The following is a 13,841-nucleotide window of genomic DNA, read 5'->3' on the forward strand; positions in this document are numbered from 1 at the left end:
GATTGGAAGATAGAAATTTGAACTAGCATAATGTTGTGCTTGTGGTACTTGAGATTTTTTTTAAATTATCAGTAGTGGGAAATATTACAGCACACACACACACACACACACACACACACACACACACACACACACACATTCCCTTCATACGCAGGTGCACATCTGATTATACAGAAGTAGAATACAGAGCTGGAAGGAAACCTGATTAAGTTTTAGGCTCTCAATTTCTTTATCCTATCTGGAAGCACAGAAACCTTAGATCCATAGAATCCTAGATGGTGATTTACAATTTGTGAAGCCTCGTTTCCCTTTGAGATCTTGAGGTGATTTTTGTTTTCTTTTTGGCTGAGCCTCCTTTTCGTAGCAGAAAAATGGTGGAACTAAGTCATGAAGCAAAATGCTTGAATGCAGACTGAGGAAAACACATTCTGAATCTGTGGCACTTAAGAGTCACAACAAAATGGTCTGTCATGAGCAGTTTGGCATGTTTGAGGATAAAGCTATTTTGATTTAACTGGGCCTAGTTGGATTACTTGAGTTAGATCAAGCAAACAATTTGGAATGAGGGACTATATAGCTCCATTATCCCCTTGGAGAAAGTGCAATCTAAATTCTGAAGAAAACATACTTCAATTCCCATGATGTATACCTAGTCTGGTTTTGCACTGAAAACTAGTCTGCCTACAATTTGGAAATGTATCCCTTCATACTGGCAAAAATTACTTTTTTCCCCTCCTGTGATTTTAATGGATTACTTGCTTTTATCTTGGAATAAGTGTTGTGGTTGGCTACGTTGACCATAGCTTGCTCTAAATGGGATACATTTCTTCACTAGAATCAAGTTCATAACTTGGAGGAGCTTGAAGACCCAGCTTGGATACTTGAGATTAAAATAATCAGAGAGAGAATTGAAATCTTGTTATTGGCTTTGGCTGATATATCAGCTACAAATACGTATAAACAGAAGTGAATTGGGAATGTACCATAGGTAGAGTTACATTGGAAGACTCTACAAATTCCTTATTAAAAATTCACTTTTAAAGAACTATTGTTGCTGGATTGGCCAAGATTAAATGGCACTAAATTAGAATTTCATTTGTACAGGTTGTCTGAAATCATATAAAAAGATTTTTATATTCCAACCAAGCACAGCAGGAGTCACTGAAAATTCAGAATGACACATAGCTTTTTTCTACAGCAGACATGTCAAACTCACAACGTCATGTGACATTGCGCAATGTATTGGGACGGTTTTGCCATTGCCAGCAATGGGGTGGGCATGGCTTCCGCATGACACCCCTGTTCTACAGGAAGTCTTTGACTTAGAACCGGTCACTTACTGACAATTTGAAGTTAGAATGGACCTCACCAGGGCTATTTAGAATCCCGTTCCAAAGTTCTCATGACTGTCCACTCTGGACCATCCCCCATCATGTGACTGTGTTTCGGGTGCTTTTTGGCAACCAGCTCACATTTACTGTTGCATGACAACATTTTATTACTTTTTTGGGCGGAAATGACATTTACTTTGTTTTCAGCAATATCTGCCCATAATGAACAGTTGATTCACTTAGCAACCACAGCATTCACTTAATGACCACCACAGAAAAGATTGTAAAATCAGGCCAATCACATAGGTAATCACTGTACAACCATCATTACTTACAACTACTTACCTGTAATAGGCATACTCCATTACAATCCTAAGTCGAGTACTGCCTGCACGGTATTTTGGTGTGGTTATTGTTGAAATCACATTCAGGTAAAATGAAATCCATTCTGGGGAAAAATAGGTAACTTGTTCTTTAACAGATATTGTTCCAGCATTATATCATATGTTTATTCTGAATATAGGTACAATTCAAGTATACCTGGAAAGCATGCTGCAGAGTATTCCAGAGTAATTGTGTAATCTAGTCCGTTAAAAAGCAAACTCTCCAGGTTATGATTTTTCGTATTGTGGGGTTGCATCCGGAAAACACAACTTCTATGATTATGATTTTCTAATTTATTCTAATTAGGCTGCATTTTAAAGCAGAATTTAAATTATAGAATTCCTATTAAGTAAATAAATTGATTTCTACACTGCCAGAAGAACCACAATCATTGGGTTGTCTAGAAGTAAAATGAATAAATCAATATCAATATTAAATGCACTGTAATATACTTCCTGGTGTATGTAAGAAAATTACTGTGATTCATTTTTTGTTTATCTTTGTGAACACAGCATTGTCAAGCAATGAGGGCTTCATATTAAATGGAGACTATGTTGTCAGTATGTTTAAGAAGGAAATCAAAATTGGAAATGCTGTCATAGAATACAGTGGCTCAGACGCTCCCGTTGAACGAATCAATTCTACTTACCGCATTGATCAAGAAATAGTTCTTCAGGTGAAAAATCTCTTTTTTTTCCCCTAAAAGAAAATCAAATAGATATTGCTCTTTTTTAATGTTTATGGAGATGAAATAGTACAGTTCCTCCCTTGATGTTATGCTTTTCTTATCTTTTTCTTCTCAGGTTTTATCAGTGGGTAATTTATATAACCCTGATGTTCGATACACATTCAATATCCCCATTGAAGATAAACCTCAGCAGTTTTATTGGAATGTCTATGGACCTTGGCAGCCCTGCAGTAAACTCTGCCAAGGTATGTGGCTTTAAAGGGATTTGAAAAACCCAGACAATATATATAATGGTTTTGATTTGTTAAAGGGGATGCTGTATTAATAATTAGATGATTTAATATGGTGGGAAATAGATAACTTTTAGAAAATAGAACAAGACTATACTCAAATAGATAAGATGCGTATTTTGAATATTAGATTCTGTTATGGTTACCTAAACTTTGGTTACCTAAAGCCTGGAAATTATAAATATCAAATGTTAAATTTGAATATTGATGGGAAACTAAAAATTGGGGAAAAAACCAATAACAGGACATTGATTGTCTATAAAGATTGAAAAGCTGTAGCAGGATGATGGATGCTGTCTTTTAAGCTGCTCACAATATTAAGACCCTTCTTAGTACTTTAGGCTGACTTGAAGGAATCTTTATGTCAAAATCATGACCGCTGCCCTGCATTAGAACTAATGTCTAACTAAGTCTAGAAGCTAGGAAATGGTGAGTTCTTAGGTATAAATCCAGTTGATTGATTCTGGGCTAGTTATCTCTCAGTTCAGGAAGCAGACAAGCACAAGCCACTCCTGAAATCTTGCCAAGAAAATTTGCGGACCAGTTCAGGCAGTCACCACCAGTCAACATTGACTCTATGACATCAAAGAAAACAACAGCTCTACATTAAGTTGGCTTCTCTTGTGCTACTCAAGATAGAGAAATAGCATAAGCTACTAAACACCAATGCCTAGCTTACAACCTGATTTTATGACCTTTTTTTTGCCAGGGTTGTTAAGCAAATCCATGGTCATTAGGTAAATGCCATAGTTGTTAAGTAAAGCAGTGGTTTTAGTATGGGTGTAGTTTTGCCAAAAAGCAAAAGTAAATGTTATTTTTTTTGACAAAACTGTTGTAAAATGCAGTCCTATGGCTGCGAGACACTGCAAAGGGCCATAGATATGGCTCGGTTGCCGGGAGTTTCAAGTATGGTCATATGGCCACAGGGGAACCTTACCATTGGAACTTTGAATCTGGGTCATAAGTACCCACCAGGTAGGTCCATCAGAATTTTGAATGTTGACTAAGTTGAGGAATACCTCTATACCAGTGGCCCCCAACCTTTTGAGCATCACGGACTGGTTCCATGGAAAGAGGTTTTTCCGCGGACCAGAGGGGCTGTGGTTTCTCATGCTGCCTGCATCCCACAGAGAGGCCTTTGATTGTTTGCACAGCCCAGTTTCTGGCATGCTGTGGCCTGGTGCCAGTCCTTGGCCCGGGGGTTGGGGAATCCTGCTGTATACTGCTTTTTTACAGTTCAAGATAGTGTGTGTGTGTATGTGTGTATGTATGTGTGTGTGTGTGTGTGTTTATATATATATGTATGTGTGTATGTGTATATATATATATATATATATATATATATATATATATTTGTTTTCTGAGGTTTTCGCGGGTGTTTGTATGTGGATCTTTGGTCATTCGGGTTTTTCCCCGCGTAGAACTAAAGGTGTAGGCGCAACGTTTCGACGGAATCCCATCCGTCATCATCAGGCTGGTGGATTTAGCTTCCTTCTTCTGGGAGAAGCATGTGGCTGTTTGTTCCTCTTTTTTAAACTACCAGAGGGGGTGTGTTCTGTGGGTGGAGGTGTGCTCTGATTGGGTGGGGGATTAAGTGTGTTCTGATTGGGTGGGAGTGTGTTTTGAATGGTGGGTGTGTTCTGATTGGGTGGGGGTGTGTTTTGAGTGGATGGGCTGGTCTCAGCTGCCAGCCTTAGACCTGAGCTGGTGAGTTGTGCTGCTTTTGTTCGGCTTCGTGTTTGTGGTGGTGCCATGTTTTTATAGTGGGTGTCAGTTTGCTTATTGTGTGGTTTGGAGGGGTTTAAAGTGGCTGATGTTGCAGCTGTAGTTAGGTTTCTGTTTTGTGGTTGTGCCTCGTTATCATTGTGGGTTTGGATTTGCTTTTTGAATGGTTGTGTGGTGGTGATGTCATGTGATGTTATCCTGAGTTTGGGTCTGGTATCATTCTTGGTGGTTGGGCCTCGTCTGTCAATCAAGGCGGGTTTCCAAATGGCTGGTAGGCGAGAGGTATCATCTCGTTTGTTCATGCTGTGGGGGCGTTTTTCTATCTCAATGGCTTCTCTGATTATTCTGTTGTTAAAATGTTCAATTTTGGCGATAGTTTTGGTTTTTTTTAAATCAATTTCATGTCCCGTGGCTTCAAAGTGGTTGGATGATCTTGGTGGGGGCTCTCCATTTATTATGCCCCTGTCATGGACCGATCATCACCTCCTGCGGCTGGTCTTCCATTTTGCCACCCCCCGCCGTGGGGGTACGGAACCAACTAGATGGTACCGCCCCAGACGCCTAATGGATCCTGATAGGTTCCAAGCGGCGCTGGGGTCCCCACCTGCCTCCATTGCTCACAGCTCGGCGGATGCCTTAGTGGAAGCCTGGGAAAGGGCAGCCACTGAGGCACTCGACCGGGTTGTACCCTTGCGGCCCCTGACCCGGCGCAGATCCCAGCGAGCTCCATGGTTCTCCGCGGAGCTCCGGGAGATGAAGCGTCGGAAACGGGGCCTAGAGAGCTGCTGGAGGTCCAGCCGATCTGAACCCGACCGATTGCGGTTAAGAACCTACATTAGGTCTTATCTCGCTGCGATGAGGGAGGCGAGGTGTAATTACTTCTCCACCCTCATCGCGTCCGCAGATAATCGCCCGGCCGCCTTGTTTAGGGTGACTCGCTCCCTTCTTAATCAGGAGGTGAGGGAGGATCCCTTGCAGGGTCATGCCGAGGAGTTTAGTCAACATCTGTTGGATAAAATCGCTCGGATTCGGACCGGTTTGGACTCCAGCTGGGCAGAGTCTGGCGATCAGGACGCGGGCGGTCTTGTCAATGTTATCTGGGAGGAGTTTGATTCTGTGACCCCTGATGAAGTGGACAGGATTATGGGGAAGCTGAGTTCCACCACATGTTTATTGGATCCGTGCCCTTCCTGGCTGGTTTATGCAGCTAGGGAGAGGACACGAGGCTGGCTCCAGGCGGTTATATCTGCTTCTTTGAGCGAGGGTTATTTCCCCACCATCTTGAAGAAGGCGGTGGTGAGACCTCTCCTCAAGAAGCCTGCCTTGGACCCAGCTGTATTGAACAACTTTCGTCCAGTCTCCAACCTTCGCTTTCTTGCGAAGGTTGTTGAGAGTGTGGTGGCGCATCAGCTCCCTCTGGTCCTGGATGAAGCGGATTATCTGGACCCTTACCAATCGGGTTTCAGGCCTGGGCACAGCACGGAGACGGCATTGGTCGCTCTGGTGAATGATCTCTGGAGGGCTCGGGATAGGGGATATTCCTCTGTCCTAGTCCTATTAGACCTCTCGGCGGCTTTCGATACCATCGACCATGGTATCCTGCTGCAGCGTCTCAGGAGATTGGGAGTGGGAGGCACGGTTTTTCAGTGGTTCTCCTCCTATCTCCTGGGACGCTCGCAGTCGGTGTTGGCAGGGGGGCAGAGGTCGACCCCTAGGACTCTCGCTTGTGGAGTTCCTCAGGGGTCGGTCCTCTCGCCTCTCCTGTTCAACATCTATATGAAACCGCTGGGTGAGATCATTCGTGGTTTTGGAGTTGGGTATCATCAATATGCTGATGATACCCAACTTTTTATTTCGACCCCAAACCACCCCAGTGATGCCCTCGCTGTGATGTCCCGTTGCCTGGAGGCGGTTCGGGTCTGGATGGGGAGGAACAGACTTCAACTCAACCCTGACAAGACTGAGTGGCTGTACATTCCGGCTTCCCGGGACACCTGGGATGTTCCATCTCTTTCTATGGGGGGTGAGCTTTTACCCCCTGTGGATAGGGCTCGCAACTTGGGAGTCCTCCTAGATTCACGACTCACTTTGGAGGATCACATAGTGGCCGTGACTAGGGGGGCTTTTGCCCAGGTTCGCCTGGTGCGCCAGTTGCGGCCCTATGTGGACCGGGAGGCCTTATGTACGGTCACTCATGCGCTCGTGACCTCTCGCCTAGACTACTGTAATGCTCTCTACATGGGACTTCCCTTGAAGACTACTAGGAGGCTCCAACTGGTACAGAATGCGGCCGCGAGAGTTGTCTTGGGAGTTTCCCGGTACTCCCATGTTACACCTTTGCTCCGTGAGCTGCATTGGTTACCAGTTGTCTTCCGGGTAAGGTTCAAGGTTTTGGTTATGATCTTTAAGTCCCTACATGGCATGGGTCCGCGATACCTCGAGGACCACCTGCTGCCGGCGTCGACTCCCCTCCGCCCTGTGCGCGCCCACAGAGAGGGCCTCCTCAGGGTGCCTCCTGTCAAGGAATGTCGACTGGTGGCCCCCAGGGGGAGGGCCTTCTCTGTGGGTGCTCCGGCGTTATGGAACCAACTGCCGGTTGAGCTCCGGATGGCATCAGACCTCCGATCCTTCCGTCGCGGGTTGAAGACCCATTTATTTGAACTAGCGGGTCTGGCCTGATGGGGGTACATGGGTTTTTTTATAGGCTTGTTTTATTATTTTTGTTTTAACTTGGGCACTGATTTAATTGTCTTTTAATGTTTGTATTGTTATTTATATTTATGCCCTGTGAACCGCCCTGAGTCCCTTTGGGAGAAGGGCGGTATACAAATCTCGATAAATTAAATTAAATTAAATTAATTAAATTAAATTAAAGTGTTGGACCAGGGATGAAGTTTGTTCTCCCTTTCTGAGTGAGTTTTTGTGCTCTTCAATGCGTGCACTTATTCTTCTGTTGGTCTGTCCGATGTATGTGGTGGGGCAGGTGGTGCATGGGATTTCGTATACTCCTTGGTTTTCTAACCCAATTATGTCCTTGGGGTTTCTTAGGATGGTGGATATTTTTCTGTCTGTATAGAATGCTGTTTTGATGTTGTGTTTTTGGAGGACCTTGCTGATTCTGTCTGTGGTCCCTTTTAAGTATGGGAGGAGGGCTTTGCCATTTTCTTGTTCTCTGTCTTGGGTTTTTGTGGGTGTCTCTCTTCGGATTAAGTTGGTAATCGTGTTTCTTTGGAATCCATTGGCTGTTAGTACATTAGTGAGAGTGTGTAGTTCGGTTTTTAGGTGTTGTTCGTCAGCTAGGTGTTTTGTTCTGGAGATGAGTGTCTTGGCTACGGAGTTGATCTGTGCTGGGTGGTGGTGTGAGAGTGCGTTCAGATAGCAGTTTGTGTGTGTTTTTTATGGTAGATAGTGTGTCCTAGGGAGCCGTTGGATTTCTTGTAGACTAAGACATCAAGGAAGGGAAGTTGATTGTTAGCTTCTGTTTCCATGGTGAATTGTATTTTGGGGTGTAGGCTATTGAGGTGTGTGAGGAAGTCATCCAGTTTTTCTTTGCCGTGTGGCCAGATTACGAAGGTGTCATCTACGTATCTGAGCCAGAGTTTGGGTTTGTGGTTGGATTTTTCTAGAGCGAGGGTTTCAAAGTGTTCCATGTAGAGGTTTGCGATGACAGGTGAAAGGGGTGATCCCATGGGTGCTCCTTCCATTTGTTTGTATCTTTGTCCATTGTAGATGAAGTATGTGTTAGATAGGCAGTGGTTGGTCAGATCTAGGATGTGTTTTGGGGGGTTGTATTTATTTAGGATAGCACTTAATCCCCCACCCAATCAGAGCACACCTCCACCCACAGAACACACCCCCTCTGGTAGTTTAAAAAAGAGGAACAAACAGCCACATGCTTCTCCCAGAAGAAGGAAGCTAAATCCACCAGCCTGATGATGACGGATGGGATTCCGTCGAAACGTTGCGCCTACACCTTTAGTTCTACGCGGGGAAAAACCCAAATGACCAAAGATCCATATATATATATATATATATATATATATATATATATATATATATATATATATATATAGAGAGAGAGAGAGAGAGAGAGAGAGAGAGAGAGAGAGAGAGAGAGAGAGAGAGAGAGAGAGAGAGCGCTCCATTCTGCTATTTTCCCCACAATAACTCCCTTGTGAGGTAGGTTGAGTTGAAGGAAATGGCTGACTTATGGCCATTTCCTGGCTAAGGGTAGACTTCTACTCCAAACCTTAACACTACCTCATATACCCTGTTTCTCTGAAAATAAGACCTAACCGAAATATAAGCCATAGCATGACTTTTCAGGATGCTTGTAATATAAGCCCCCCAAAAAATAAGCCTCAGTTAAGACCGTTAGCCTGACAGATGCAATTTAGTACCATGTTGTTAGCTGCGAAGTCGTGTCCGACCCATCACGACCCTATGGACAACGTTCCTCCAGGCCTTCCTGTTTTTTACCATCTTCTGGAGTCCATTTAAGCTCACACCTACTGCTTCAGTGACTCCATCCAGCCTCCTCATTCTCTGTCGTCCCTTTCTTCTCTTGCCCTCAATCTTTCCCAGCATTAGGCTCTTCTCCAGTGAGTCCTTCCTTCTCATTAGGTGGCCATAGTATTTGAGTTTCACCTTCAGGATCTGGCCTTCTAAAGAGCAATCAGGGTTGATCTCCTCTAGGACTGACCGGTTTGATCGCCTTGAAGTCCAAGGGACTCGCAGGAGTCTTCTCCAGCACCATAGTTCAAAGGCCTCAATTCTTTGGCGCTCAGCCTTTCTTATGGTCCAACTTTCACTTCCATACATTGCAACTGGGAAGACCATAGCCTTGACTATACGCACTTTTGTTGGCAGGGTGATGTCTCTGCTTTTTAGTGTGCTGTCTAGATTTTCCATGGCTTTCCCCAGGAGCAAGCGTCTTTTAATTTCTTGGCTACAGTCCCCATCTGCAGTGATCTTGGAGCCCAGGAAAATAAAATCTGTCACTACCTCCATTTCTTCCCCATCTATTTGCTAGGAATTGAGAGGGCCAGAAGCCATGATCTTGGTTTTCTTAAGGTTAGTACCATATTTCCCCCAAAATAAGACCTAACCAGAAAATAAGCCCTGATGCATCTTTTGGAGCAAAAATTAATTTAAGATCTGGTCTTATTTTCAGGGAAATACGGTATTGACACTAACATATTATGGGAAGCTGGAAGTTTGAGACATTATGGCAAAAATAGGAAGGAGTATCAAACTGGGCAGCATATTTTCCATCTTTCCTTATAACATCAAGAATTGCATTTCTGCCCACATACTATTCTCACATTGTAAAGTAAACTTCTGTAGGGAGATATAAATAAACTGTAGGGAGGTATAAATAAAATTATAACAGGCACCTGGAAGCTGTTCACATAAATCAGACCTGGGCATTTTATGCCCCCCCTCCGGCCATATTGAGGTCTTTGGTTGTCACTGTCCAGCCTGCATGAGGTCAATCGGAAATTAGAAATCAAATGTAAATAAGTGTCCACAGTGCTTTTTTTGTAAAAGAAAAAGGTGCCGGAACTCACGCATGTCATACAGCCCGCCTTGCCTACCCTACAAGGTTCCATCCAAAAAAGGTGCCGGAACTCCGTTCTGAGCATTCTATGAGGAAAAAAGCCCTGAGTGTCCAGCATGCATGCAATATAAATTCTTGCTTTTATATTGAAAGCAACGGCCATTTTTTCTCCCAATTTACATGTGTTCATGCCTGCATGCCTACACACTTTCACAACTCTTTTGGTTCAGCCCTCTACAACAGCCCACCGTTTCTCATTTGGCCCCCTGGGAAAATTAATTACTTACCCTTGACGTAACTGATTGATATGACTAATTTGTCTCAAGCAAAATGGCCTTTGCTTCATCCACACACCTAATTGCCATTGAAACATCTACAATTCTGAAGACATGTGTAGGAATAAAGGCATCTAAGCTTATATAGACAAAGTATTTCACTACCTCTGTGGTCAGTGTTTGAGCCAGCAGACTTCCCATTTTTGCCCTTGTACATTTTTCTAATGTGCATAGTGCTATGTCTTTATGGTTTCACTTTCACTAATCGTCTGTGAATACCAAATTAGTGCTGTATCTTGCTGCTGTAGTGGCAAGAATCAGAGCCAAAGAATAACTGACCTAGGCAGCCAGCAGACCTAGAAAGATTTTATTACTCTGATTAATCTTTCATAGCCCTTTCTGGCCAAGGCAATGTAATGGCTGACTGTTATGAGCAGACCTTTTCCATGGAATAACTTACTGCTAGAAATTTGCTCCAAGTTGAAATTAAGTTTAACAAACCCGAGAAACCCATTTCAGTCTCTAAAGCTCCCAACCAGTAGCTTTTAGTACAGCTTTACAGGTGGGGAGTTGAAACTGAGAAATAGTGATTTTGCCATGCGTTATTAATTAATTAATTAATTAATTAATTTTCAATTCTAAGGCTAATTTTTCCTTTCCTAAATCACAATGGCTGTTCCTATGTGGAGCCAAAAATCTCAGTTTTCAAGATGATGGGTTGGAAAAAGTAATCTAATTGTAAAATAGATTAACATTAATGGAATTAATAAAGTTAGGATGTATGAGAAAGGCAGGGAAGTAACCAGTTTGACCTTCAAATATGTTCTCCTTGATAGTTTTTTCTTAACATGTGCAAAATCTTACTGTTTAAATGCGTGTTTTTCCAGTCTTCCAGTGCTGCAAATTCTGGATCTGCATTGCAATTAATTTAGCATCCTGGCCTTACTTTTTCCTAGGAGACTGATCTTTTCAATAGGCTTTTCTCACTGGTCCAAGTTATTCTTTTATTTTCGAAGCAAAAGTTGCTCCCTCTTTTTTCATATCCAACAGGATGGATACTGTCCTACAACCTTGGAAATTCAGTTAATGGGTTACTTATTATAACCACAGAAGAAGTATAGACTTCTGAGAACTGGATGCATCAAAAATTATCTAAGGTTTTTCATGTATGAATTGCTTGTTCCCAGTTCCCAGTGTAGGCAACCATTTGAGCGGGGTGAAAGTTACAGAGAGGAGCTAATATAAAATGTGTATTTATTTTATTTATTTTATTTAAATTCCATTTATATCCCGCCCTTCTCCGAAGACTCAGGGTGGCTTACAAGCTTAGCAGTAGCCTTCATTCTATGTATATGCCTGCTTATTAGGGCTTTCACACACACCCCAAGCGGCATTATTAGAAAGTCAGCTTAATTGCCCCCAACAATCTGGGTCCTCATTTTACCTACCTCGGAAGGATGGAAGGCTGAGTCAACCTTGTGCCTGGTGGGATGCGAACCTGCACTAATTGCAGGCAGCTGGTGTTACTTAAGGAGGCATTAGCCCACTGCTCCACCAAGTCTCTATTGTGATACAGTCTATAGACTTTTGGATGCAAATACCAAAGTTTGTATTAGAAGCCTTTATTCACAGTAAAAGTGGCCTAAATATAGAGAGATAACATACTCCCTCCAGACTTCCCCGTGCCTTCATCAAATCTCACTGTGGTAGGACTAGCATATATGGACTGCATAACTCAGATGACCTTTAGACATGGCAGCAAGGAGATACAGAAACTCTTGACTCTTTGTTGCCCTCTGGTGGAGTTCTGCATAGCAGACATGGTCCCTCACGTTCAATATTCCAGTAGAAATTATAATGAAAGAATAGCGCAAAAACGAAGGAGGCAGCAAACAAGTATTCCCCAGCTAGATGTTGCCTCAGCAGCAGCTCAGCTAACACTGGGAATAGAGTTCTCATCCTCATCCTTTCTTTCATTCTCTTGTCACCTCCTTTTTGATGCTTGTGAAGGAATGAAGAGGGAGGAAATTTGTATGCAGAATCCCAACAGACAGCAAAGGTGTTGTGTTTTCTGCTATTTTCTTAGGAGAAAAGTATTTTATTAGGCTGAGCTGAGTTTGCACGGCAAGCTTTGCCAGATTCCTTTTTTTAAAAGGTTTTTATTGATTTTTTTCCCATACATTCAATAGTATTTATTCAACAAAGGCGCTGTCTGAGTTTACATTCACTAATCCATACTTAGTTCCTAATCCTTTATTTTTTCCTCTAACCATCGATATTTTCTGGCCAATCAAAGTTTGGAGCACAGACTTTTCTGATGGCTGAGTTTAAGACGATCTTTTAGAGCAGGGGTGTCAAACTCAGTTTCATTGAGGGCCACATCAGCATTGTGGTTGCCCTCGGGGGGCTGGGTGGGTGTGGCCAGGGTGGGCGCAGCCTACTGGGTGGGCGCAGCTGGAGTGCGTATGGCCTACTGGGTGGGCATGGCCAGCTCTACATCATTGGCATCAAGGGTGCCTATGTGGGCCTGGGCAGGAGTGGGACAGATCTGGGGGTCTCTGGCAGAAGGAGGGTCTCTGGGCTAGGGCCAAGGCAGCGGGGACAGTTCCCTCACTGTTTCCAGGATGGCTTCGGGGGCCACATGGAACCACTTTGCAGGCCGGATCTGGCCCCCGGGCCTTGTGTTTGACATGTCTGTTTTAGAGGAAGAGTTATGAGTTCTTCCAAAATGTGTGGTTGCCTTAGTGATGGCAGGGGGAGACTCTAATGGGAGACCAGATGTTCTGACACTCAGTAGCCAGTTAGGTGCTAGTAGGTTCTTTTGGATCCAAACCGAAAACAAAAGAAAACACCCATGGAACAAAGAGCCCAAAGGTTTGAGGTAATATACCGTAAATTATGAGAGAAGGTATACCTAGACATCTTCACCTGCAGTTAGGAACTCTGAAAGGACTGTAGACACACCTCTTTCTCATGCCAGATGAAATGTTGCACACTTCTTATTCCATCTACACTGAGAGTTTCCACTCTCACCCTCTCTTCTCTTGGTTTAAATAACTTTTCATGGGTGAGGGAGATTGATCTAATTAGTACCTGGACAGGTCTGCCCAGAACATTCCAGAGGAGATCTATGTTCTTGGCATTTCTCAACTCATCCTCCCTTATGAAGAGTTATACATTTATTCTTTAGAGCCAGTTTGGCGTGGTAGTTAGAGGCCCCAGAGTAGAAAGTAAGAGGCCGTGAGTTCTAGCCCTGCCTGAAGCATAAAGCCAAGTGGGTGACCTTGGAGCAGTTTCCCTCTTTCTCAGCCCTTACAAAATCTGGTCAAGAAAACTGCAGGAAAATGTGCGGGCATTCACCAGGAGTCAACACTAACTCAAAAGGCATTTCTTCTCCCCACCCCGATCCCCCAATAGTTGTTTTTTAAGTGGTAGGTTGAGGTAGAAACATAAATTTAGCGAATGCATGTGTGTGTGTGTGTATATATATATATATATATACAAGTACAAGATAAAAATCAGTACAAGATAAAAATCAGTAACCCAAAGAAATAAGAATGCAAAGTCAAGTAAATAATGCAATATTGC

At 43.3% G+C, this 13,841-nt stretch overlaps 1 protein-coding gene across 1 annotated transcript in view; it reads left to right on the forward strand.

Moving 5' to 3' along the window:
- ADAMTS9 (ADAM metallopeptidase with thrombospondin type 1 motif 9) overlaps positions 1–13,841 on the forward strand; it is a gene marked incomplete at its 5' end in the record, with an annotated part of 162,716 nt that overhangs the window by 62,446 nt on the left and 86,429 nt on the right. The window contains 2 exons of the mRNA XM_081319708.1: positions 2,228–2,391; positions 2,519–2,648. Of these exons, the coding sequence (XP_081175834.1) occupies positions 2,228–2,391; positions 2,519–2,648 (294 nt within the window). The remainder of the gene's footprint in view (positions 1–2,227; positions 2,392–2,518; positions 2,649–13,841) is intronic.

The sequence above is a fragment of the Vipera berus genome (assembly GCF_964194415.1).
Source record: "Vipera berus genome assembly, chromosome: 2".
NCBI classification, from domain to species: Eukaryota; Metazoa; Chordata; class Lepidosauria; order Squamata; family Viperidae; genus Vipera; species Vipera berus.